General features: G+C 40.5%; 1 protein-coding gene across 1 annotated transcript in view; it reads right to left on the bottom strand.

Moving 5' to 3' along the window:
• LOC121373672 overlaps positions 1–27,451 on the bottom strand; it is a 42,031-nt gene that overhangs the window by 10,476 nt on the left and 4,104 nt on the right. The window contains exon 2 of the mRNA XM_041500396.1: positions 24,424–25,872. Coding sequence (XP_041356330.1) covers positions 24,424–24,442 — 19 coding nt within the window. The 5' untranslated portion in view covers positions 24,443–25,872. The remainder of the gene's footprint in view (positions 1–24,423; positions 25,873–27,451) is intronic.

Here is a 27,451-nt window from a genome sequence, read left to right as displayed (position 1 = left end):
CTAGGATCGATCCCCGCCAGTGGGCCCATTGCGCTATTTCTAGTTCCAGCCAAAATACCGCGACTGGTAAATCAAAGGTTGTGGTATGTGCTATCCTGTCTGTGGGATGGTGCATATAAAAGAACCCTTGCTACTAATAAAAAAAATTATGGGTATTCCTCTGTAAGACGATATGTCAAATTACCAAATGTGTGACATCCAATACACGATTATTAATAAATCAATATGCTCTAGTGGTGTCGTTAAACAAAACAATCTTTAACTTTATTTTAACGTTAATTATGATACAGATTCTGATTTCCAAGATGTCATCACTTCCTCCAGAATTGTCGGTCAACGGTGGGCTATTTCTGGTTTCAGCCAGCGGTGGAACACAGGCTGTGGTATGTACTGTTATGTCTGTGGGATGCTGCATATAAAAGATACCTTGCTACTAATCTGAAAGAGTAGCACACTGCGTGGCGGCAGCGGGTTTCCTCTCTTAATATCTGTGTGGTCCTTAACCATATGTCCGACGTTATTTAACTATAATTAGAATGTGTTGAGTTCGTTGTTAAATAAAACATTCCTTCCTTTTTCTTTTTTTAAAATTAATCGAATCCTTTATTAATCTGATCAACTGAGTAAAGAATATCAAAATTGTAATGGGTTGCTAAACAACGTAAACAAGAATCTTGACGGGGAAAAAACCATAACGTATGTTGAAAATCTTTATTAAAATTCAAACAGTAAGGTCACGAGTTAACTATATAATAATATTTTATAATAGTATATTATGTAAGTGTTGATGTTTTCCTATGATCTCTCTCTCTCTCTCTCTCTCTCTCTCTCTCTCTCTCTCTCTCTCTTCCTCCCTCTCTCTCTCCCTCCCCCCTTTCTATATGTATCTCCCTTCCTTCCTCCATCTCTCTCTCTCTCTCCCTCCCTCTCTTCCTCCTTGTCTGTCTCTCTATCTCCATTCCTCCCCCTGTCCCTCTCTCTCTCTCTCTCTCTCTCGCTCTATCCCCCTGTCTCTCTATCTCTTTCTCTCCCTCCCCCTCTGTCTCTCCCTTCCTCCCTCCCCTCTCTGTCTCTCCCTTCCTCCCTTCCCTCTCTGTCTCTCCCTCCCTCCCTCTCTCTCTCTCTCTCTCTCTCTCTCTCTCTCTCTCTCTCTCTCTCTCTCTCTCTCTCGCTCTCTCCCCCTGTCTCTCTATCTCTTTCTCTCCCTCCCCCTCTGTCTCTCCCTTCCTCCCTCCCCTCTCTGTCTCTCCCTTCCTCCCTTCCCTCTCTCTCTCTCCCTCCCTCCCTCCCTCCCTCCACTCCCTCCCTCCCTCCCTCCCTCCCCCTCTCTCTCTCTCTCTCTCTCTCTCTCTCTCTCTCTCTCTCTCTCTCTCTCTCTCTCTCTCTCTCTCTCTCTCTCTCTCTCTCTCTCTCTCTCTCTCTCTCTCTCTCTCTCTCTCTCTCTCTCTCCCTTTCCATCTGATCTCAACGATCACGATTACATATCTATGAGCCACGCAACAAAAGGTGACTTCTCTCAGCAAGTTATTACACACCTGACATAAGTACCGGTATTTGACTCGTACGTTTACATCACGATGACGATGTTAATAGGTAACGTAAACAGATGACCGTTTGTTAATCCGATGTCCAGAGATTAGTGATAGTTGCAATGATATAAACGCGACGTAACACGGATAAGACAGGATTATGACGTGCGGCCTAGCACGCGGTGTACAGATTTCAGACGGATTTAAAGTTCATGGATTTAGACTATTACATCCAGTGATAATTGCGATAATGATGCTGCTGCTGTTATTGCCATTGCTGCTACCGGCCTCAGCGGTGTCGTGGTTAAGCCATCGGACATAAGGCTCGTAGGTACAGGGTTCGCAGCCCGTTACTGGCTCCCTCTTAGAGCGAGTTTTAACGACTCAGTGGATAGGTGTAAGATCACTACGCCCTCTTCTTTCTCTCTCTCTCTCTAACAACTAACCACTAACCTTCTGTTCTGGACACACAGATTAGATTGCTGAGGTGTGTGCCCAGGATAGCATGCTTGAACCTTAATTGGACATAAGCACGCAAGTAAGTTGAAATGAAGATGTTGCTGCTGCTGCTGCTGCTGATAATAGTGGTGTGATTAATGATGATCATCATGATGATGACGATGAGGATGGTTATAATGACATTCATGATGGTGATGATGATGATGGTGGTGGTGATGATGATGGTGGTGATGATGGTGATGGTGATGATGGTGATGATGATGGTGGTGATGATGATGGTGATTATAGTGATGATGATGACGATATTGATGTTGTTCTCATTATTTTTCACTACCTCACGCTCCACCCCTCTCTCTTTCTGTCCCTTTCCCTCCACCTCTCTCCTTCCCTCTCTACTCCCCCCCCCCCCTCTCTCTCTCTCTCTCTCTCTCTCTCTCTCTCTCTCTCTCTCTCTCTCTCTCTCTCTCTCTCTCTCTCTCTCTCTCTCTCTCTCTCTTTCTCTCTATTCTCACTCATATTTCATGTTTTTGTCAAATATGATTTATATCTCATCGAGTGAAGTTTGCAATCATATCTCACGGGTTGCGCTTGTGAGACGAGTGTGATATGATTGCAAACTTCACGAGATAAGATATAAATCATATTTGACAAAAAAACAAACATGAAATTTTCTATTTATTGTATAAATAACTAAACAAGTGACTGATAACACTTTTATTTCACTGATATTTTAAGATATTTCACTAAATGTTATATAATAAACACCAGTATACCCCAGTCTTGGCAAACTAAAGAATGCCAGTCACATGACATGTAATAACAACGTCACGATATACGTAAAGGTATGTTGACTTTGAGCTTTCTAGTTCGAGGTAGCTGGTCAGAAGCCAAACGACAAGGCCAGGAGCGATACATCGCCCACTAATCACTGAATACAAAAAGTAAAGTTTGTTTTATTTAACGACGCCACTAGAGCACATTGATTTTTTATCTTATCATTGGCTATTGGACGTCAAACATATGGTCATTCTGACACTGGGGGTTTTAGAGGAAACCCGCGTCGCCACATAGGCTACTCTTTTTTACGACAGGCAGCAAGGGATCTTTTATTTGCGCTTTCCACAGGCAGGATAGCACAAACCATGGCCTTTGTTGAACCAGTTATGGATCACTGGTCGGTGCAAGTGGTTTACACCTACCCATTGAGCCTTGCGGAGCACTCACTCAGGGTTTGGAGTCGGTATCTGGATTAAAAACCCCATGCCTCGACTGGGATCCGAACCCAGTACCTACCAGCCTGTAGACCGATGGCCTAACCACGACGCCACCGACGCCGATCACTGAATACAATGCAATCTATATTATTGCAGCATTATTAATTCTGGGATAGAATCCCGTCGGCGGGCCCATTGGGCTATTTCTCATTTCAGCCAGTGCATCACGACTGGTATATCAAAGGCCGTGGTATGTGCTATCCTGTCTGTGGGATAGTGCGTATAAAAGATCCCTTGCTAATAATGGGAAAAAAATGTAGCGGGTTTCCTCTAAGACTATATGTCAAAATTACCAAATGTTTGACATCCAATTGACGATGATTAGTAAATCAATGTGCTCTAGTGGTGTCGTTAAACAAACAGCCTTTAAAATTTTAGAGAGCAGATATAGTAAAACGTATGTAGTCAACAAGGTGCAGGGTAGAATTAAGGAGGAATTTGTTAACAGAATTGAAACAAGCATTAATGGAACCACACGGCAGAACAGAGGTTGGGGGGGGGGGGGGGAGAGGGGGGGCAATAAATTACGAATTCATTGTTGTTTTAAAGATGTTTATAAAGTAGAGCCCTGTATCACCAGGTTTATGCTTCGATACCAAAGAAGTGCACTCGCTAAGTTTACATGCGGAGTTGCTCCACTGAAAGTTGAATCTGGTCGATAAAATAATACACCGCTGGAAGAAAGGACATGTTTTAGTTGTTTAACCACATTGAAAACGAGTGTCACGTACTGCTTAAGTGTCCAGTATATGCTGGCATACCGTTAGAGCTACTAACACACTGTATAACTTTACTTTTAGTTATGACGACTGCACCGACATGCAGAAATTGTGTTTTATCTTGTCCTGTCCCGATATTTGTATCTCAGCTGCCAAAACCTGCCATAGCATTCTTAAATATCGAAAATCCCTTGTATAAACAATGAAATGATTTATGTATAATATTTTAACAGTATATATCTTATTCTTTTATTTTTGCTGCCATTGTTTTAACTGTACTATATTGGATTGTTTACTTTATTTGTCTTTTAGATACTTTTAGCGAATAGTCTCCCATAACTCAATATAGGGGCTCATTGCAATTTTATAATTAATATTGCTTGTATTTATATGCTAAATTTTATTCTGTTGTAATGAGGTGAGACTTTAATAAACTATATGTCTATCTATCTATCTATCTATCTATATCTCAACCAAGTGTCGAAAAATAATTATTTAAAAAACTCTAAATAGTAGACTAGTAGTTTAAAATGTGCCTTTTCGTTTGCTACCCGGTATACATACTTACACGGCGTGATCATTATTATATTTTAACTTATTGTCATCTTTATTATTATGCATTTACTGTAATCACAGTTGGTCATAAAAAATACAAGAAAATTGACATTGTGGATTTTTTTGGACATGTTATCCATATGACAATGGCGTCATATTCTATCTACAATACGCCCATCTCAGTGAATCATCTCATGCACAAATGTGTTTTGTCATAACTTTAACGTAAATTGTATATTATAACTCACTATACAGCTGTTTGGTTTCTGTTTGTATTATTGTATATTATAACTCACTATACAGCTGTTTGGTTTCTGTTTGTATTATTGTATATTATAACTCACTATACAGCTGTTTGGTTTCTGTTTGTATTATTGTCTGTCGTGTGCTATAGTGATGATGGTTTTGGCGAATAGCACGATTCGGATACATACCCACTCACTCCCAACCCTCCCCAGCGTGGGTTCAAAACTTCTGCTCTTAACAATTCTATAAGGGGATGTATCTGATTACATTTATTACAATAAAGACTGCCAACATAATGAAATCATAGATGTTGGGAGCGTGGGGACGACCTTTCACACCAACATCTGAAGATAATACATTGTCGACTCATACACACACCCTCACACACACCCCCACACACACACCCAAAAACATCCTGTTGGAAAAGCTAGCTTGGTTGTTTAACCACACCACTAGAGCACATTGATATATTAATCATCGGCTATTGGATGTCAAATATTTGGTAATTTTGACATATAGTCTTAGAGACCAAATCCGCTATATTTCTCCATTAGTAGCAAGTTATTTTTTATATGTAAAATCCTACAGACAGGATACCACATGCCACAGAGTTTGATATACCATTCGTGGTGCACTGGTTGGAACTAGAGATAGCCCAAGGGGCCCACGGCGGAGACTGATCTTAGATCTTAGATCGTCCGCGCATCAGGCGCTGGGTTACATCCCGCCCCCTCAAATTAATATATTACTGGCCTCTCCAATTGTTGGGAGTTCCCTATGGAAAATGATATAGTGACTAAGAAGTGAATATCATTTAAACTTGGTATGTACATTGCAAGATATACACTTGTTTTTTGTTGTTGTTGTTGGGGTTTTTTTTTGTTTGTTTTTTGTTTGTTTTTTTACACGTTTGAATATCTGATGTCCATCATTATTATGACGAATGTGCCATCTTGTCATTTATTTATTTATTTATTTATATGTTTACAATGTACCTCATATGCCGTTGAATTACGGCCAGAGTGTAAATAAAGTTCAGTTCAGTTCAGTTCAGTTCAGTTCAGTATATGAATTAACGGCTAAAACCATTTTTGTTAATAATTATTATAATGACCCACGGCACTAACTAACGACCGCCTGTAGTAGGGGAGCATAGTAGGTAGTTACAAGTGCCTCTTAACAATGTCAGAAGTAACTACTGAACACTCGCCGAAGTGGTCAGACTAAGCTAAAAGCTGACAGGGAATGACAGGTTTGTGGCATGGACAGCCACAAGAGACAAGCACCAGTCGCGGTTGGAGAGACTGGGACGTGAAGGTGGACAGCGAAAGAAGTTGAAAGATATGAGGAGTTGCCAGATCGGGAAGAAATCAGATGGAATTCAAAGGAGTAAAATGAAAGGGGGCAGTGGGATTAAAAATAAATAAATAAATAAATAATAACTATTATAATGACAATTACTATTAGTATCATTAATATCGCCTTCGGAAGAAAATTATATTAATATAATTACCTTTGGAAAAGCTCAACATTGCGCCTAGCAAGAAAATCGTGTTACGTCCAGTGAGAAAAACACAACAGATCTGAGCAGAAAATAGCAGACGACTTCCGCTTCGTACTGTAATGCTTTTTGTCCTCTGCACGCTGAACTTTTTTTTTTTTTTTTTTTTTTTTTTCGTTTTGCATCTGCTACTGTGTTGCAGCAGCGCTTACACATCAAATACCTCTTCGCCTCAATGTCGAGAGAGAGAGGACAGCAAACCCGCAAGGTCAAGTCTTACTGGGCAGAAGAAGCCTTGGCGGTGTTTACGGCACTGTTTACGACATGTCGCAAAGTAAACAAAATGGCCGCCAAAAATACCTCAATGGATCCGAGCAAGCCAATAATATGACAATGACCTTCGTATTAGCATAAAAGTTACATTGTTTTTTCTTCTTCAGGAAGAAAAAGATATACAGAATTTAAGGCGGTTCTGAAAGAGGAGTTATGGGGGATTGATGTTTTTTTCCCATAAAGGAAGTCCCATAAGGACATCCATTACAGAATGTCCTATGTTGTCTGTTATATCGACAGAACGAAATGAGTGAAAATTCAGACGTGACTTTTTCAAGATTACAAATGTTTGATCGTCTGCTTTATATCATCCCTGCATTATTTTACACGACAGTAGAAACATTTTTTGATTTTTCAATGTTGTTGTTCTTCTGGTTAAAACACGCCCTAGAATTCATACTGTTACAGACTGGTGGTTGTCGGTTGTACATCTAGAACATGAAAGGTGAAAGCCACTGCATACATACATTCTGTCTCCCTGTCTCTCTGTCTCTCTGTCTCTGTCTGTCTGTCTCTCTGTCTCTCCCTCCCTCCCTCTCTTTTTGTCCCTATCTGTCTCTCTCGTTCTGTCTCCCCGTCTCTCTGTCTGTCTGCCTCTCTCTCTCTCTCTCTCTCTCTCTCTCTCTCTCTCTCTCTCTCTCTCTCTCTCTCTCTCTCTCTCTCTCTCTCTCTCTCTCTCTCTCATTCCTTTTCTTTCATGTGCTGTTCAATAATGCAGTCGTGGAGCACTGCTCGCTAATAAGGTTCAAGCACGCTGTCCTGGGCACACACCTCAGCTATGTGGGCTGTCTGTCCAGGACAGTGGGTTAGAGGTTAGTTCTTCTTGGTTAGTGAGAGAGAAGTCGGTGTAGTGGTCTTATATATATCTATATTAACCGATGGTTTGCAACACGACTGGTATATCAAAGGTCGTGGTATGTGCTGTCTTGTCTGTGGGATGTTACATATAAACGATCCCTTGCTACTAATGAAAAAAATGTAGCGGTATTCTCTCTAAGACTATATGTCAAAATTACCAAATGTTTGACAACAAATAGTTTTACAGCTACCCATTGAGTCGTTAAAACTCGCTCTGGACGGAGCCGGTACCGGGATGTGAACCCAGTACCTACCAGCCTAAAGACCAGTGGCTTAACCACTACACCACCGAGGCTGGTTAAACTCGGTCTGGGATGAAGCTGGCAACATGTGTTTTCCCACGGGTGGGCGTTTTACGTTCCCACTGTACAGTTTAGCGACCTTTTCGCTTCTTTTCGTTTTCTACCTGTTAACCCAATTTTTTTAATAACACGTCCAAGTTAGCAAACATGGCTGGGCTGTATAAACACTGGAGAAGCAGAAGAAGAAGAATTAATGAATGAATGGACTACGTCTCACGCGTTATAGTATGTTGTAAGTAGGCTCCGAGAACCGATGTAAGTGCTACGGTTGTGGTAAGGTTCAAAAATTACTACGATAACGTTCAGCAGGATTTCAAATACTAATGTCTGGGTCGGTTTTTCACCATCCAATGAAATAGGCGCGATAGAAATTGATAGTTTTGTGACGTATAAGTGAACGCAAGAGAGGTAACTAACTTTCACTGAAAAAGATGTTTGTATTAGTTTTAAACCTTGGTTGTTTTGGTGTTGTTTGTTTGGGGGTTTGGGAGTATTTTTCTTGGTTGGTTGGTGGGGTTTGTTTTTGGGGGTTTTTTTTTGGGGGGGGTCTGGGGGGTTAGGGTTTGGTGTGTGTGTGTATGTGTGGGGGGGCATGTGTGTGTGTGTGTGTGTGTGTGTGTGTCTGTGTGTGTGTGTGTGTGTTTGTGTGTATGTGTGTGTGCGTGCATGCGTATGTGTGCGTGTGCGTGCGTACGTTTGTGTATGTCTAAGAAATATAACACTACATTCGTGTTCGTTAGATACGTTTCAAAACAACTCTTTGAAATATAAATTTTATCTAGCGGCATCTCATGTAGTATTCTCTCCTATATATACTCTTCAAAAAAAGAAACGCAAAAGGGTACAAATGGGTTATAACTCCGATTTTATGTTTCCTACCGGTTCATGCTTTGTGAATATAAGGTCATTGCATGTCCCAAACACATTCCCACGGTTACATTCGATAAAACGCAGCTACTGTTACAATAAAGTTCCAAAATGTGAATATTCGCAAAAACGCAGCCACGTGCAAACCATGTCACCACTGCACGTGCGTTGTCTGCACGTGCAACATGAACACCGACAGTATAAAAGTGCAGGGTGTTCGCTTGCCTGGCCTCTGTATCTGGCCGACAGTTGACAATCCAGGACATGCCACATCTCAGTGAACCGCAGAGAAACAATGCCATCGGCCGACTAGACGCAGGCGAATCCAGAACGGCCGTTGCCAGGGCATTCCATGTGTCCCCAAGCACCATCTCCAGACTGTGGGACCGTTACCAGCAACATGGATCAACACGTGACCTCCCTAGATCCGGTCGACCACGGGTCACTACCCCCGGGCAGGACCGCTACATCCGGGTACGCCACCTTCGGGAACGATTGACTACTGCCACCTCCACAGCCGCAGCAATACCAGGTTTGCGCAGGATATCCGACCAGACCGTACGGAACCGCCTACGTGAGGTAGGAATTCGTGCCAGACGTCCAGTTCGAGGTGTCATCTTAACAGCACAACACCGTCGACTGCGACTGCAGTGGTGCCAGATTCATCGACAATGGCCTCAACTGCGATGGAGACAGGTGTGGTTCAGTGACGAGTCCCGATTTCTGCTCCGACGTCATGATGGAAGATGTCGCGTGTATAGGCGTCGTGGTGAACGTTATGCGGCAAACTGCGTGCAGGAAGTGGACAGATTCGGCGGGGGTAGTGTCATGGTGTGGGCAGCCATCTCACACACTGGCAGAACTGACCTGATCCACGTGCAGGGCAACCTGAATGCACAGGGCTACATTGACCAGATCCTCCGGCCACACATCGTTCCAGTTATGGCCAACGCCAACGCAGTGTTCCAACATGACAACGCCAGGCCTCACACAGCACGTCTCACAACGGCTTTCCTACAGAACAACAACATTAATGTCCTTCCTTGGCCATCGATATCACCGGATTTGAACCCAATTGAGCATCTATGGGACGAGTTGGACCGACGCCTCCGACAGCGACAACCACAGCCCCAGACCCTGCCCGAGCTGGCAGCAGCCTTGCAGGCCGAGTGGGCCACCATCCTCCGGGACGTCATCCGTACTCTGGTTGCTTCAATGGGCAGGCGGTGCCAGGCAGTTGTCAACACACGCGGAGGCCAAACCCGGTATTGACTCCAGATGACCTTGACCTTGGTGGTGTGTCCTATCACTTACTCACAATGGACTAGAGTGAATTGTGAACAATCCTGCAACATTTGGTAATTATCGGACTCACCATTCAATAATTAAATCAATTCTCCAAATGTTACGACAATGTGGTTTTGCGTTTCTTCTTTTGAAGAGTATATATATAAGAATTGTTTCTAATTTTTTAGGAATTTATCGTGTATAAAAGTCACAAATGGTATAAAACACTCAAAACTAATTTCTTTCGTTCTTACCGTCAACCATGTTCTGTAAATAAGCGTAGGAATACATATATACATACTATTGGAAATTGTCCGTCTAAAAATAAAAATAAGTATTGAATCAACAAAAACAGTGTATATATCTTTATTGTTTTATTTATAACATGAATATGTCATCCAGTATCCCTTATTTTTTTAATCGAGAAAACAGGTCACTTCCTTGTTCTATTTTTAAAACGATCACCGAACTGGGTCATTGGGCTTCTCGCCCATCCAGCTAAAAATAGTTCCAATCGATCTTGGTCTTCCGTGATGACGTATTTTTATGAGGTTTATGGAAGGATAACGCTTGGTTTTTTAGTGACGTCAACCAATCAGAATACAGTAAATCGTATAAAATCGGAAAGTTTGTAATTATATATATATATAGATAGCCATAGCTACTTATGTCCACACGTTACAGAAATTATATTAGATCACTATCTCTCTTTCTTTATTTCAATCAGAGAATGGCTCCCCCGAGGGGGTAGTCGATCTTACATTCAAATCACCTCAGGCGAGCGATCTACCGACTAAGCTAGGTGCTATTTGCTGTAATAATGACTGTATGGGGCACAGCAGGTAGTACTAAACCTAATAACATCCGGCTGTGTCAAAGTTCGAGGTGCACCCGACTTTTCATCCCACAGTTGAGGCTACCAGTCCTGCCATTGGTGATAAATGTGACAGTGTTTGTTGTGATAAAATGTGGTTTCATCTGGCCAGTAAATTCCTGTAGTTTAACTTGAACTATAGTGTCATGTACCAACTACATGCGCGGGGTCCTACTAATAATAGCATGAAAATTTGGGTGCGGAACTAGGGTAGTCATAGTCTCTGAAATGAGCAGCTTGACCCCAATTTTTTCAGATTTTTCTTTAATGGTGAGGGGTGGTAGGAGTTATTCATTTCATTTCAAATTATTATCGTGCTTATATCCAATTAAGGTTCAAGCACGCTGTCTTGTGCACACACCTCAGCTATCTGGGCTGTCTGTCCAGGAGTGGGTTAGTTGTTAGTTGTTAGTGATAGAGAAGAGGGTGTAGTGATTTTACACCTACTCACTGAGTCATTATTCATTTCATTTCAACTTATTTTCGTGCTTATATCCAATTAAGGTTCAAGCACGCTGTCCTGGGCACACACCTCAGCTATCTGGGCTGTCTGTCAATGACAGTGGGTTAGTTGTTAGTGGTGAGTGAGAGAGAAAAGGGTGTAGTGGTCTTACACCTATCCATTGCGTCGTTAAAGCGCGCTCTGGGTGGGAGCCGGTACCGGGCTGCGAACCCATTACCTACCAGCCTTATGTCCGATTGCTTAACCATGACATCACCGAGGCCGGTGATAGTATTTATATCCATTGCGTAGATGTCGTTTGATACGCTGTATGTAGGAGTTTTAACCACGCATGTTACTATTGTCGTCTATGGGATTTGAGTTAGTGGTATATACCCTACGGGCACCATTACAGAAAATAGCATCACACCGGGTCATAGTCCGAAATGTCCCCGACTTTAAAAAGAGTCACGGTCACCGTCTTATTTGTCACCGGTGAGATATGTGACAGAATCTGTTGTCGAAAAGTGTTGTTTTATGTTATCGTAAAGTGTTGTTTTATGTTGTCATAAAGTGTTGTTTTATGTTCTAATGAAGTGTTGTTTTATGTGGTCAGTCAACTCGTGTGATTTGATTTAACTAATGTTAGTGTACTCGGGTACTATAATTGTACTTGAAACGTGTAGGGCGCTCTTTAAATTGGGGAGGGATTTAACTCAGCCAGTCAAGCGCTCGCCTGACGTGCTTGGACCATACTAGAGTCGGATCTAAGGGGCGCGCACCCCCACATCAACCCCCCCCCCCCCCCCCCACCCTAAATTTTGCGATAGTTATAATTTTGTTATATATTAATTTTAATTTTTTTTACGATCCCCCTCCAAACCTCCCTCAAAGTTCCCTTGGCATTCCATTTCATGTCACTGCTGACCATCCCAAATGGATTTTCTGGATCCGCCACTGCATACAATCGAGCCCTTTCAGTGGATCAATTTCCTGACTGTTGTTTGTTTGATTGACTGATTTTCGTCCGTACCAGTGTCCCACGATTGGTATATCAAAGGCCGTGGTATGTGCCGTGCTGTCTATGGTACAGTGTATACAGGTGGTCCCTTTCTGCCAATGGGTTTCATGTAGCGGGTTTCCTCTGAAGCTTTGTGTCAGAATTACCATAGTTTGACACCCAATAGCCCACCGGCCTCGGTGGCGTCGTGGTTAGGCCATCGGTCTACAGGCTGACGCCATATAACCGTAAATAACATGTGTTGAGTGCGTCGTTCAATAAAACATTTCTTTCTTTCTTTTTCCAATAGCCCATGGCTAAATTAGTAATCAATATCATCTAGTGGTGTCGTTAAACAAAATAAAATGTCAGCTATGTAGTCGGAACTCGAAACAGTATTTTCTAAGCTGCTGACACTAGTGCCGCATACACCATGTGACTGCTAGTTTTATGAAGTACACCCACTTGGTAACTACCATGCAAAACATCAAAAGAGGATGACCATAAGAAATGTTCAGTCATCCACCTTTACGCCAGAGTACCGCCTCGGTTTCCTGTTATATAAACCAGGCCTCGGTGGTGTCGTGATTAAGCCACCGGACATAAGGCTAGTAGGTACTGGGTTCACAGGCCGGTACCGGCTTCCATAAAGAGCGAGTTTTAACGACTCAATGGGTAGGTGTAAGACTACTACACTCTCTTCTTTCTCACTAACCACTAACAATTAACTCCCTGTCATGTCCTGGACAGACAGCCCAGATAGCTGAGGTGTGTGCCTAAGACAGCATACTTGAACTTTAACTGGATATAAGCACGAAAATAAGTTAAAATGAAATTAATAATCCTTTTATATAAGCACCACGTGATGCTGATAAAAAAAAAAAAAAAATGTTTTATTTAACGACGCACTCAACACATTTTATTTACGGTTATATGGCGTCAGACATATGGTTAAGGACCACACAGATATTGAGAGAGGAAACCCGCTGTCGCCACTTCATGGGCTACTCTTTCCGATTAGCAGCAAGGGATCTTTTATATGCACCATCCTACAGATAGGGTAGTACATACCACGGCCTTTGATATACCAGTTGTGGTGCACTGGCTGGAACGAGAAATAGACCTATGATGATGTAGTGCCTAAATAACTGAACTGGCCATGAAAGCAATGTGATGAAGATAGTGCGCCTTTAAAACGACCGTATATAACAAGCAATAAGCCGATTTCATCCGTGATTGATTAATATCCGGATCAGGCTTACATCGACCTTCGTGTACTAATTGTCTGAAAACAGATTTTATTGATTGGCTAGTTCTGGCGAGATCTTAGTCAGCCTAGACACAAAAACAACAACACGTGAAAGCATACCTCGATCAGTACGGGTCTAAAATAAAGAGAAAACAGATCCACGTCCGTGACACCGCTACTTACGAAATAAATGACGATGTTACCATAAAATAAAATCCTTTACTTATTTTGGTATCATTGTCGACAATGATCACGTGCCGATTTAGATGAACTGGAATATCTGTATTTGTATTGCAGGCTTTTGTTTGTTGGTCTGTCTTTCTGTATGTGTGTCTGTTTGTCTCTCTCTCTCTCTCTCTCTCTCTCTCTCTCTCTCTCTCTCTCTCTCTCTCTCTCTCTCTCTCTCTCTCTCTCTCTCTCTCTCTCTGCATCTATTTCACACACTTTCTCTTTTCTTCTTTCTCTCCGACCCTCCCTCTCTCTGTATCTCTGTATCTCTTTCTCGTTCTGTCCCTGACTCGTTCTGTCTGTGTGTGTGTGTGTGTGTGTGTGTGTGTGTGTGTGTGTCTCTCTCTCTCTCTCTCTCTCCTCTCGTCTCCTCCACTCGCTCTCACTCTCGCTCTCCTCGATCTCCTCTCTCTCTCTCTCTCTCTCTCTCTCTCTCTCTCTCTCTCTCCTCTCTCTCTCTCTCTCTCTCTCTCTCTCTCTCTCTCTCTCTCTCTGTGTGTGTGTGTGTGTGTGTGTGTGTGTGTGTGTGTGTGGTGTCTTAGTATCTTCTTAGTATCTGTCTCTAGGTCCTCCTTCCTTCCCTCTCTTCCCATACAATACCGTCCTCCCCTATTCTAACTTTCCATTTTTCTCGGGTTATATCTCGACTTTTTTTTTGTCCAGAACGAACATGACATGCACTCGAATCGATTTCAATCTGTTGATATTAAGCCCCGTTAATATCACTTCACGGGTTACGTTTGAGAAATAAACTGACAAATGGTAAATAGTTTCTGTTGTCCTCTCATCACCGCGAATTTAGTTTCGGTCAGACAATTGCATTGACGTGGCGGTGACAAATTGAGGCCAGGGTACCACAGATCGAGAGTACCAATTTACTCTCTTTCGATCTAAGCGAAGTCGCATACGGCTACTGGTAAATAGCCTATGTTTATTCCTCGTCAAGTAAATTGAGAAGTCGCGGGGTTAATGATGATGTTAGCTTTGTAATGTTTATTTGCACCAAACATCTTTTTTTCCCCATTCGATTTCGATTTGTAAACTTTCGTTCGTGATTAACACTTAACCAGGGACAAGTGGTTCAAAGCATGGTGCAAGCTAGCCAGAACAGTAGAACCTATTGGAGGTGCAAGAAGGCGGTTGCAACATAAGAGAAATACAAAATGTTTTTTTTAAATTAAAAAAAAAAAGTCCTTATTGTCTACCTGGAGAAGATCCTCTTTCTTTTTTTTTCTCTCTTTTTTTTTTCTTTCTTTTTTTCTTATTATTTTTGTATTTTTGTCGACAGATATAGCTAAGGAAGTCTGTCTGTGCTGTCATGTTTGTGGAAAGGTGCATATAAAACTTCCCTTGCTGCTAATGGTAAAAATAGCGAGTTTTCTCTAAGAAAAGTTTAAAAGTTTGTTTTGTTTAACGACACCACTAAAGCACATTGATTAATTAATCATCGGCTATTGCATGTCAAACATATGGTATTTCTAACACGTAGTCATCAGAGGAAACCCGCTACATTTTACCTAATGCAGCAAGGGATCTTTTATTATAATTTATGCACTTTCCACAGACAGGAAAGACCATACCAGGTGTGGTGCACTGGTTGGAACGAGAGAAAAACCCAATGAGTTGAATGGATCCACCGATATGGTTCGATCCTGCGACGCAAGCACCTCAAGCGAGCACTCAGCCAACTGAGCTAAATCCCGCACCCTAAGATACCAACCGTATCGAGGCCGGTGTGTATAAGATAAGGGTCGGTCCTTAGGGGTACCCTTGAAAAATACGACTGGCGTCGATCCCCGTCCGTGGGTCTATTGGGGTATTTCTCGTACCAGCCAGTGCTCCTCAAATGGTTCTATCCCGAGTCAGATCTCTCTCTCTCTCTCTCTCTCTCTCTCTCTCTCTCTCTCTCTCTCTCTCTCTCTCTCTCTTCTCTCCTCTCTCTCTCTTGTCAATGTTCCTTTTCAATTGCATGGGTCGTGGGGCTAATGTGCATAATCCCTCTCTCCCATACATTCTCATTTTATTTCCATCTCTCTCCCTCTCTTCCCCCTCCCCTCTCTATGTCTATCTCATAAACTCTCACTCTCACTCTCTCTCTCTCTCTCTCTCTCTCTCTCTCTCTCTCTCTCTCTCTCTCTCTCTCTCTCTCTCTCTCTCTCTCTCTCTCTCTCTCTCTCTCTCTCACCTGTGTGGTCCTTAACCATATGGCCGACAAAATATAACCGTAAATAAAATACGTTAGAGTCGTCATTAAATATAACTTCTTCTTTTAAAAAAAATATATAACAAAGAGATCATGGACAATTTATGCGAAGTCGTAGCATTTATTATAAAACCAGTGCATTCCGGTCACGTCGTAAAGTGGACTAAGCGGAATAAATTATGATAAAACATTATAAATAATCATCACGCTGTTTTTGTACCTGTTCTTGTTGTGCCCTTGGGAAATAAGAATAGCATTAACATGCCACGTAGCATGTCTGAAATATGGATATATATAGGCGTTATAACTACCTAAAGACGAGCGCTTGACCACTGGGCAACGTCTTGACCCTTAATGTTCAGAAGAAAAAATGTTAAAGCTTTGTTTTGTTTAACGACACTACTTGAGTACATTTTTATTCATTATCAGGTATTGGATGGCAGTTGATAATTCTGACATATAAGTCTCAGAGAGGAAACCCGCAACATTTCATTTTCTACATTGGTAGCAAGAGGATATCTTTTATACGCACCATCCCAGAGACAGGATAGCACATACCACAACCTTTGATATATGTGGAAATGTAGCGTTAAAATAAATTTACGTCAAAATACACGAGACACATACCCAAATCTAGCTTCGGTGTATTTTATATTTGTTAAAGGAACAGACCCTAGTTTTTAAACACTACGGCATATTTTTCACTATTAGAGCCGTTTATGATCACTGCAATCAAACATTACTTATATTTTATTGTTTAGATTAGCCATTTCCGTAGAACCGAAGTATTTCTGGTGATCCTGTTGTTTCTAATACCACGAAATAAAAAATTTCATATTTTTAAAAACGCTCGTGCGTCTGAGAAGTAGCACCGGCCTCGGTGGCGTCGTGGTTAGGCCATCGGTCTACAGGCTGGTAGGTACTGGGTTCGGATCCCAGTCTAGGCATGGGATTTTTAATCCAGATACCGACTCCAAATCCTGAGTGAGTGCTCCGCAAGGCTCAATGGGTAGGTGTAAACCACTTGCACCGACCAGTGATCCATAACTGGTTCAACAAAGGCCATGGTTTGTGCTATCCTGCCTGTGGGAAGCGCAAATAAAAGATCCCTTGCTGCTAATCGGAAAGGTAGCCCATGTAGTGGCGACAGCGGGTTTCCTCTCAAAATCTGTGTGGGCCTTAACCATATGTCTGACGCCATGTAACCGTAAAATAATGTGTTGAGTGCGTCGTTAAATAAAACATTTCATTCTTTCTTTCTTTCTGAGAAGTAGCGGCTTTTGATTCGACTTCTAGTCTATTTTTTTATGGATATTTCCCGGTTATAACGTCACAGACTCTTCTTTCACTCGTTTGTAACTTTATCGAAATGTGTTACAGGTTTGGGGATTAACTAAACTTAGTGTCCATGTTTACGAGTTGAAACTAGGGTATGCGCCTTTAACGTTAATCTCGTCTGCTGCATGCAGTTTGCAGCAATCCATCAAACAGCCTTGCTGACAGTAACAAGTTACCTTGGACGTCCGGAAGAAGATTTATTACACATCTTACGTAAAACCAGTAACATTAACAACGTGTAGTCATGAAAACGGCGTTAACTTGGCCGACATTTGTGGCAACCATTATAATATAATGAAGAACAAAAGAAATGCAACTATTAATATAGTTGTTTTTGTTTTGTTTTTGGTTGTTTGTTGTTTTTGTTGTTTTTTTTTTTTGGGGGGGGTATATTTCATTATTTTAAAATTTATTTATTTAAAATTGTTCAGTTTGAATTACATTATTTATTTATTTATTTAAAATTGTTCAGTTTGAATTACAGTATTCTTTGTTTATTTATTTCTTTATTTATTTAAAGGGGCGGGATTTAGCTCAGTCGGTTGAGTGCTCGCTTGAGGTGCTTGCGTCGCAGGATCTCGTTCCAACCAGTGCACCACAACTGGACAAAAAACCGTGGTATGTGCTTTCCTGTCTGTGGGAAAGTGCATATAAAAGATTCCTTGCTGCATCAGAAAAAATGTAGCGGGTTTCTTCTGATGACTACGAGTCAGAATTACCAAATGTTTGACATCCAATAGTCGATGATTAATTAATTAATGTGTTCTAGTGGTGTCATTAAACAAAATAAACTTTTAACTTTAATTTATTTATTTAAAATGAATCAGATTGAATCGCATTAGTCTTTGTGTCTGTTGACATTATCAATGTTTTGTGAACATTTCAGGGTAATTTTGAGAGTATATGTACTGAATTAAATTTATAAAGAAAAATAATCTATACTCTTCAAAAAAAAGTAGGGGAACCTGAAATATTAATGTTAATATCAACTATTAGACCGAACATACGTTTTGACCACAGACATCCCAGTAAAGAACGTTCAGGTCTGTTTATCAACACACCGAAACACATTCCATAGTTTGCACGTGCATCACGCGGTTGTCCCGTACACGTGCGTGGGGTGTCATTCTCGATTTTGACAATTTCCAGGAAGGTCAGTTAATCATTGTGGAACATTATTTCTGTCAATCTTTTTTCATTCTGGTGATCATACAGTTGTTATTGTTTTGTTTTTAGTCATTTCTATTGTTTGATTTTGCGATTTACTGATAAAAAAACACGTCAACTTTCAAATTTCACTTCTGACCCCAATCGTCCTTCAAGATCTTCGGTGGTGATAAAACCTTCTGTAATACTGAACTACCGGTTATAATGTTTGCCCAATTATCATATAACCATTCCCCATAGCTAATATACCTTAAAATTTTGGCAATTGTAAGTTGCCCTACTTTTTTGAAGAGTATATATATTATTAAAACTTCGCGCTTCGTGTGTTATTCAGTATAGTCCTGCTTCACACCGACAGTGACGAGAAATTCGCCCGCTACGGGATAGGGATGTGTTCGATTAAAGCGGCAATATCGTGTTTATTTTTATCATTTAATTATTTTTAATATTTAATTATAAATATATTTAATGCTAAGATATGGAATGTATTATTTTTAATATTTGATTATTTATATTATTTAGAGCTACCATGTAGGGTATTTTTTAATATTTAATTATTAAATTATTTATAGATCTCTGGTATATTTTTAGAATATTTAAAGGTGCAATCTTAAATATAGTTTTAATATTTTAATTATTTAAGCTATTAAAACTGCAACGTGTAGTATATTTTAAATATTTATTTATTTAGAATATTTAAAATCGTATTTTCTAGTATATTTTTTATATTTTATTATATATAATGATACAAATTCGAGTATTTTTAAAGCTGCAATCTTGACTAAATTGTTTGTTAAAAAAAATTAGTTTGTTTTGTTTAAACACACTACTAAAGCACGTTGAAATGTTCATTTATCTAGTATGTTTAAAAATGAAACATCGAGTATGTTTTTAATGCTTAAATTATTTAGATTAGACCATCCAGCTTAATTTTCATTCTTTCGGCACATACCATGATATTTAAAATGCTAGTCATGCGGAAACTGGTTAGAATAACTGATAGAAATCGCACAATGTTAACGCGCCTTTACCAGCTACTTACATGTTTGGGTGACATTTATTTATAGTGTATGACGTCACAGTACAATTCATAGCCTTTGTTTCTTAGCGACATGACTGTTACTTGTAGGTGAAAACAAACTCAATAACCACATAAACGCTGAGAGGGCGTTCAACCCGACGTAAGGCTTAAAGGTGCATACTCTCCTAAATATTGCTTTGTTCAACGACACCACTAGAGCACACTGATTTATTAATCAGCAGCTCGTAGTTTTAGAGGAAACCCGCTACATTTGTTTCCATTAGCAGCAAGGGATCTTTTATATGCACTTTCCAAAAGACACGACAGCAAATTTCACGGTCTTTGATATACCAGTTGTAGTGCAATGGGATAGGAAAAACCGCAGTCAGAGAATATGTCCACTATCGCGGTTCGATCCTACGACGCAAGCACCTCAGGCGCGCGCTTTACCGACTAAGCTGGATCCCGCCCATGCTCTTCCAAAACACAGTTAGGTTCAACGAATCTTGCTTAGAATATTTTTTTATTATTATTATTATTATTATTATTTAATCATTTAGAATTAGTGATGTTCCAATGATCGATTAAAATCGAAAATTGATCGGTTTCGATATATCGATTATAAATAAAAATCCACAATCGATTGTGTGAGCAAATGTTAACTATGATTGTTTATTCAGTTTAGATAATTGATCTAATGTAAATATGTTGGGGGTGTTTTTATTTGTACTTTAAAGAATATATATATTAGTTGTTAAAACTTTAAAAAGTAACATTTGCGTATTATAATGTCCATCACGACAATAGGTGTATGGTGCTTATAATTAAAATAATTAAAATAAAAATTAATTAAAATAGTTTATATGTTCATATAATTCTAACCGATTGTGTAATCGAAAGTTGATCGGTTGGTGCAAACAAAGATGGCGGCGTCCATTGTCGTTGTGTTTATGTAATTCATCCTTGTACGCAATATTTAACACGATGTGTGTACGGTAATCGGCTGAACCTGAGCGCATAAAGATCCTTGCGAAATGCGGCATCGGGTTGGCTGCAAAGATGGCTGTCGGCAGTGCATATTAAAATAGGAGAAGCTACCAGAACGATCGCAAAATATGTATATTATTTTCTTAAACTAGCGTATTATATTATAGATATATCAAGTTTAAAATAAGAAACGACGATGCACATATATGCAAATCGCCCCATAACACGATTCATAGTGTGTGTGTGTGGGGGGGGGGGGGGGACTGACAAATCGTGGGCTCTCTCTCTCTCTCTCTCTCTCTCTCTCTCTCTCTCTCTCTCTCTCTCTGCCTTAAGATTTACATAACATTTTTGATTCAGATTTATTGCCCCACCCGCCCCCTCCCCCAACCAGCTCAGCCGTGCCAGAGAGTACCCGTGGGCTCCCCTCCCTTATTGAATTCTGGCAATACGTTTTAGAATATAGTTGTAAAATAAGACATAAAAAAACCTGTAGTTTAAATGCGTTCAGATGTCCTATTCCTTCCTTTTAGTACAAACAGTATATTTATTTTACAGGTGACTAATGTATACCCTAAGGGCAAGGACTGTAAAATGTACCTAAAATAATATATTCTTATCTGTACTGTACTCGACTCTCTCTATGTCCACAAAGGAGAAACAACTTAAGACATTTCGCATTTTCATTATTCATCTTATCTCCGGCGTTCACTGGAGCGTATCATGGGCGTAACTAGCTTTAAATTGGTTGTAAAGCAAAACTAAAATAATAAAATGGATTATGCAAATATTTTGCTGATATTACATTTTTTTTACATGCAGCTCGTTATGTGTGCTTATTTTAATGGGATTTATTTATTTGGGAGAGTGGGGTGCTTGAGCACATGAATGAATGAACGAACGAATGAATGATCGAATGAATGAATGAATAAATAAATAAATAAATAAATAAATAAATAAATAAATAAATAAATCTGATATACCATATGAAAGAACGAACGAACGAACGAACGGATGGACGGACGAACGAACGGACGAACGAACAAGTATACAAATGAATGCACTAAACGAACGAACGCATGAATAAATTAGGGAACGCATGAATGAAATATTGACACACCAGCATATAAAATAAAAGCATTTCAGTCACTGCGTGTCACTAAAAGATGACAACGTCATAAAAACAACCACCCCGCGGCAACTGGTAGCACGTGCAAACACCCGCCGTTTTCAGGCAGAATCTCGCCCTGTTTAATGTTGACACTAACTCTGTTAGTTGAGATTAAAACCTGGACACGATTGTGCTGTCCGAAATCATACTAATATCTGACCACCACACGACACAGGTCAAGAGGCTCGACCACTTCATATACCTTGGTCAATTGGTCGGGCCTAGACTTACTGAAATCATATTTTAAATGAGTTGTAGCATGCCCGTAGTGGGGGGGGTTGTAATGTTGGGTGTGTTCACCTCTTTATGTAGGGGCATTGCTGACACCTAACACTTAACACCTACATAATTAAATTAATTTATTATTTCGTTTTTATGTTCAATTTGAAGGCTACAACCAGGGGTGGAGCCATATTTTTTTAAAGGGGGGGGGGGGGCACAAAATTCCAAAAAGGGCACGTTTGAGCGTGCCATAGGCAAATAAGCCGATTTCCCAAAGAGAGCGAGATCTGTACGGGGTCAAGGGCGACTTAGGACATATTTTAGGAGGGGACCAAAGACAAAATGGCACACAGACAATCCCTTGCTCGAGTGTCCTCTAGCCCCCCCCCCCCCCCCATATCTTGTCGACAACATATAAACAGGGGAGGCCTTTTCATGGTTATAATTTAGTGTTGTATATTGTGGATGATCAACAGAAGAAAGTTAGTAAAAAGGACACTTTAAATGCGATTGTGTGTGTGTGTGTGTGTGTGTGTGTGTGTGTGTGTGTGTGTGTGTGTGTGTGTGTGTGTGTGTGTCAATAAAAACACTAATTTGTTATGTTGATCCTATTTGTCTGAAATTGTAAGTTTGTTTCTTTCTTAAAGGTGCTATGTCAAAGTTGCAAAAATGGCGGTTCCCGCTAAAAATATATGTTAATTTTTGCTTTGAAACAGTTTATATATTAGCTATATGCCTATACAAAATTTTACAACCAAATAATTCCATTTACCAGTAGAAATCTTGAGTGTGTTTCACGCATTAACTAGTGACGTCACTGTTTTGTGTGTACACATTCAACACGCTTAAGGTATGTCCCACAACTGGCTACAATATATCGCCTATTACGTCCACTTGATTTGGGGCAGCTGGGGCTGTAAACCTTTTCTCTACACTTCATACTCGCTCATGTTAGAAATATAAAACATTTAACGAATATTCAGTGTATTTCGTACTTTTAAAAATTAAAGAGGATCTTCACACTAAAACATCCCTCTTCGTCCGGCTTTGAAATTTGTACAAGTGTACCACTCTAAGGAAGGGGCCATTATAACTGGGCCTCCCAAGCAGATCATATAGATCCGCCACTAAATTACATCTGGGCCTGCTAGCATTACACGTCAATAACCAGTCTAATGGTCTGTTACGTATCGTTTATGTGACAGATATGGAATTGTCGAAATGTAGCGTCGGTAACCATGGAGACAAAAAAAGGCGGGTAACTCTAGATGTTGTTATTATTATTATTAAGTAGGGCCTAATGCGGCGCGGCCAGTGGATTTAAGATCAGATTAACGAGATAATGGAAGCTAAATCTGGTCAAACAATCTCTCAGGGTTGTTATCAAAGGCCGTGGCATTTGCTAGAATGCTAGTCAACTCGCCCCAAAACCAACTCACCCCCTACCAACTCGGCCCAGTGTTTGGTCAACTCGCCCCAAAACCAACTCACCCACTACCAACTTGGTCCAGTTTTTGGTCAATTCACCCCAAAACCAACCCACCCCCTACCAACTCGGCCCAGTGTTTGGTCAACTCGCCCCAAAACCAACTCACCCCCTACCAACTCGGCCCAGTGTTTGGTCAACTCGCCCCAGTTTTTGGTCAACTCGCCCCAGTGTTTCAAGTTTGCACAACTCGCCCCAAACTTCACTGTCCGTAAATAATTGTGACGAAATTAAAAATGGACGTCTACAACTTTGGTGTCATTTTATTTATTAATATTACAGTGAAACTACGCTATTGCGATCATTTATTAAATGTTTTTTTATATCCTAATATCGGATAAATAATAATCTATTACAATGAACTGTCAAGCCCATTTTAATGACGTTTGTGAGTTTATCGCATATTTCCGTAAAGGAATGATCAGGCAAGGCTTTTAGTTTTGGACTCCGACTGGTGTGCATATTCAATAATATTTAATGCACATTATTATTTGTGTATTAACTGACATGAGTTGAATAAACAGTGTGGGGCGAGTTGACTAACCGCTGGGGCGAGTTGACCTGCTCCCATGTGCTATACATGTACTCTCTGTGGGATGGTGCATATAAAAGATTCCTTGCTTCTAATGGAAAAAATGTAGCGGGTTTCCTCTCTAACACTAAATGTCAAAATTTACCAAATGTTTGACAAGCAATAGCCGATGATTAATAAATCAATGTGACGGTGGTGTTAAACAAAAGAAACTTCTGTTTTTAACGAGTGGGGCTGTCACAATCTCTAGCGGGGAGTTACAGCCTATAGTAATCGGGTTAGAGCACAAGACATAGTTTTACCTTTTACACGTGACTAGCGTAGGAAGCGGGCACGGGGGGGGGGGGGGGGCAAGAGGGGCATGTGTTCCCCAACCCTCCCCCCACATATACACACACACACACACACAACACACACACACACATACACACACTTTTCTTGTCCAGTAGTAGCAGCGATGGTTAATATATATCTCTATATTATGTGTGTGTGTCACTGTGTGTGTGTGTGTGTGTGTGTGTGTGTGTGTGTGTGATTTAAATTAAATACAATTTTTTTTTTAAATCAACTTACGGTTTGTCAAGTTAGTCATCTTGTTCTTTCTGTGTTTTTCCTTCTACAAACTGAGAATGTCAAATGAATTAATATTTCATTTGTTGATTATCGCGTTCCGTCGTGTTGGACAACGTGAAAAACACATCTCCTCGTCAGTGTTACTAATCAGACAAATCGATCGGTTGAATGAGCAGATGCACGTTCAGCTATCTAACAAAATAAATTTTAAAACGTGGAGCGTTTTTCTAGTCCAAGGAGGACATTAAAGCGATCCTCTCATCTTCTAGGTAGGCCTATAATTTCCGACTAGGATATTACTGGTAACTCTGGGATTTTAATCACTCGTTAATTCATTTAGACGTTATTACACCACAGATGAAACGTTGTTGTATTATTTTCCGAAAACAGTTGTTTAGATAATAGTATGTTCAGTTTCGACGTCTGCTTTTTCACATTCCAAAAACTATATGTTTGCAAATGTTTTCGATAAATTAAAAAAAGTATTTTTTTTATATTATTCCTAAAGCAGTCTTTGGAATAACAGTATCTTCAATTTTGAAGTCCCTTTTTCTTATCCAATTCTTCTGAATTAAAAAAAAATGGCCCTTGGATATATCCGAAATCACTTATTTGGAAAACAGTATCCTTAAAAAAATTTAATTTTTTTTGGTCTACTTTTCGTATCTCCAATTCTCCAAATTCTTCGACAATGTCACCACGTTAAAATATTCCTGCGTGTCTTCTTCACTCGCAGATATACCAACTCCGACTTGTTTTCTTGACAACAGATTTTCTCTCCGTGAACTCACGCTATCCTATTTCCCTGACAACACATCCCTACTGTCAACTAAAACTTTCGTAACCACCCTCAGCTGGCGAATGTGTGTCTGTATTCCATCCACACCGGGAAACGTCCTTTCCGAAAGCGTCAGCGTTGACACAGGTGAGAACCGACAAGACAGGCTGGAAACAATCTCTGAGCGTCAAAGCTTTAATGTCAGTGTGGCATAATTATAGTACGCGACACAACAATTGGCGTGTATAGTGCGCGACAACAGAATTGGCCTACATGTACACTGCGCGACAGCAGAATCGACACACCAAAAAAATGCGGTTTCCTGTGGGGGTTTTTCTTTACTGTATGGTGACACAAGAAAACGCTATTGATGAGCTGTGTAGTTGATCATAATAATTGTTTAACTTGTTTCAAGCTTCTGGCCTACAGTGTGCGACAGAAAGATTGACACAAAACAACACTGCGGTTTTCTGTGGGGGTTTTCTTTACTGTGTGGTCACACAATTAAACGTTAGTGTTGAGCTGTGTAGCGGTTCATAATGCTTATTGTTTCGTTTTGTTTCAAGCTTCTGGTTGTTTAAGTATCCCAAGGCGGGTTTGATAACATCGCCACGTGATGACTACGTCACGCTGGTTTTAAACAGGCTTGGGTGGTATAACGTGGACACTTCCTGAAACGAAAAACAATGTACTTTATACACAATATGTATATATCGTTCACAATATGTATAATTACTGCAACTGATAATTTTTGCTGCTTTATATACAGCACAGGACGGGACGTAGCCCATGCAGTGGTAAAACGCTCGCCTGATGCGCGGTCGGTTTAGGATCGATCCCCGTCGGTGGGCCCATTGGGCTATTTCTAGCTCTAGCCAGTGCACCACGACTGGTATACCAAAGGCCGTGGTACCACAGCCTTTGACCAGTTGTGGTGGACTGGTTGGAACGAGAGAGAAAAAAACAATCAGTTGAATGGATCCACCGACGTGGTTCGATCCTGCGACGCAAGCACTTCAAGCCCGCATTTCATACAGTCATATACAATAGTGAGGAAAATTTGAAAAGTATATTTTTGACGACTTATACTGTTGACCAATTAAAGGGTAACGAAAAGGGTCATTGAAAACCAAGACCTATGTATTTTTAAAAAATAAGAAGAAAAAAATATTATATATAAAAGGTTGCAATACAATATCCTAGCTACGCAAATGCGATCTAAACCTACCCTCTCTTGACCTGGGCCTGGCAACCGGAAACGGAAGTGAGGTCTATGGTGGGTATGCCTGAGTGAATCTTCAGTAAATATTGGCATGTGAGAGAGTCCCCTGACCCGGTCCAAAAAGGTTTGTTTTGTTTAACGATACCACTAGAGCACATTGATTTATTTATCATCGGCTATTGGATATCAAACATTTGGTAATTCTGTCATATAGTCTTAGATAGGAAACCCGCTAGTTTACCATTAGTAGCAAGGGATCTTTTTTACGCATTATCCCACAGACAAGATAGCACATACCACGGCCTTTAAAATACAAGTCGTGGTGCAATGGCTGGTACAAGAAATAGCCCAATGGGTCCACCGACGGAGATCGATCCTAAACCGAACGCGCATCAAGCGAGCGCTTTACCACTCGGCTACGTCCCTCCCTCTGACACTGTCCTATGCAATAATTCTGAGTCGACCAATACTAATCTTAGCACTATTTCAATAAGTCGTTCCTTTTCATTTCAGATTTCTCTGACGAGGGATTAACACCATTGCTTGTGGGCGCTTTTTTTCTTTTCTTTTTTTTTCTTTCTTTTTTCTTTTACTTATCTTGACCTTCATGACACAGTAAATAGGTAACGACAATAATCAAATATATTCACCTTTACTACCGAGCGTTACACACACAATGCCAGTGCGTCACACACACACAATGCCAGTGCTTGGTACTGAAGTGCGTGGTGCTTTATGAATGGACTATAAAACTCAATGAACGGCTCGTTTTATTGTCGGCAGCACGTACTGCCAGTTTATGGATTCGGTATCAGGTGGAGACGAAAAGAAAGAGAAAGAGGAATGCGTCTTTAAACGATACTCCGGCGTAATGTTAAAAACTACAGTATCATTTTGGTTTCTAAATGTGGATTTTATTTGAGACGGGACGGACCGAGGAGAGAAAGGAGACGAGGAGATTTTCTGAAGAGAGATGTAGAGAGAGAGAGAGGAGAGATGAGACTCGACGGGAGGAAGGATAGAGAGAG

The sequence above is a fragment of the Gigantopelta aegis genome, chromosome 5, assembly GCF_016097555.1.
Source record: "Gigantopelta aegis isolate Gae_Host chromosome 5, Gae_host_genome, whole genome shotgun sequence".
NCBI classification, from domain to species: Eukaryota; Metazoa; Mollusca; class Gastropoda; order Neomphalida; family Peltospiridae; genus Gigantopelta; species Gigantopelta aegis.
This window is presented reverse-complemented; position numbering and strand designations above follow the sequence as displayed.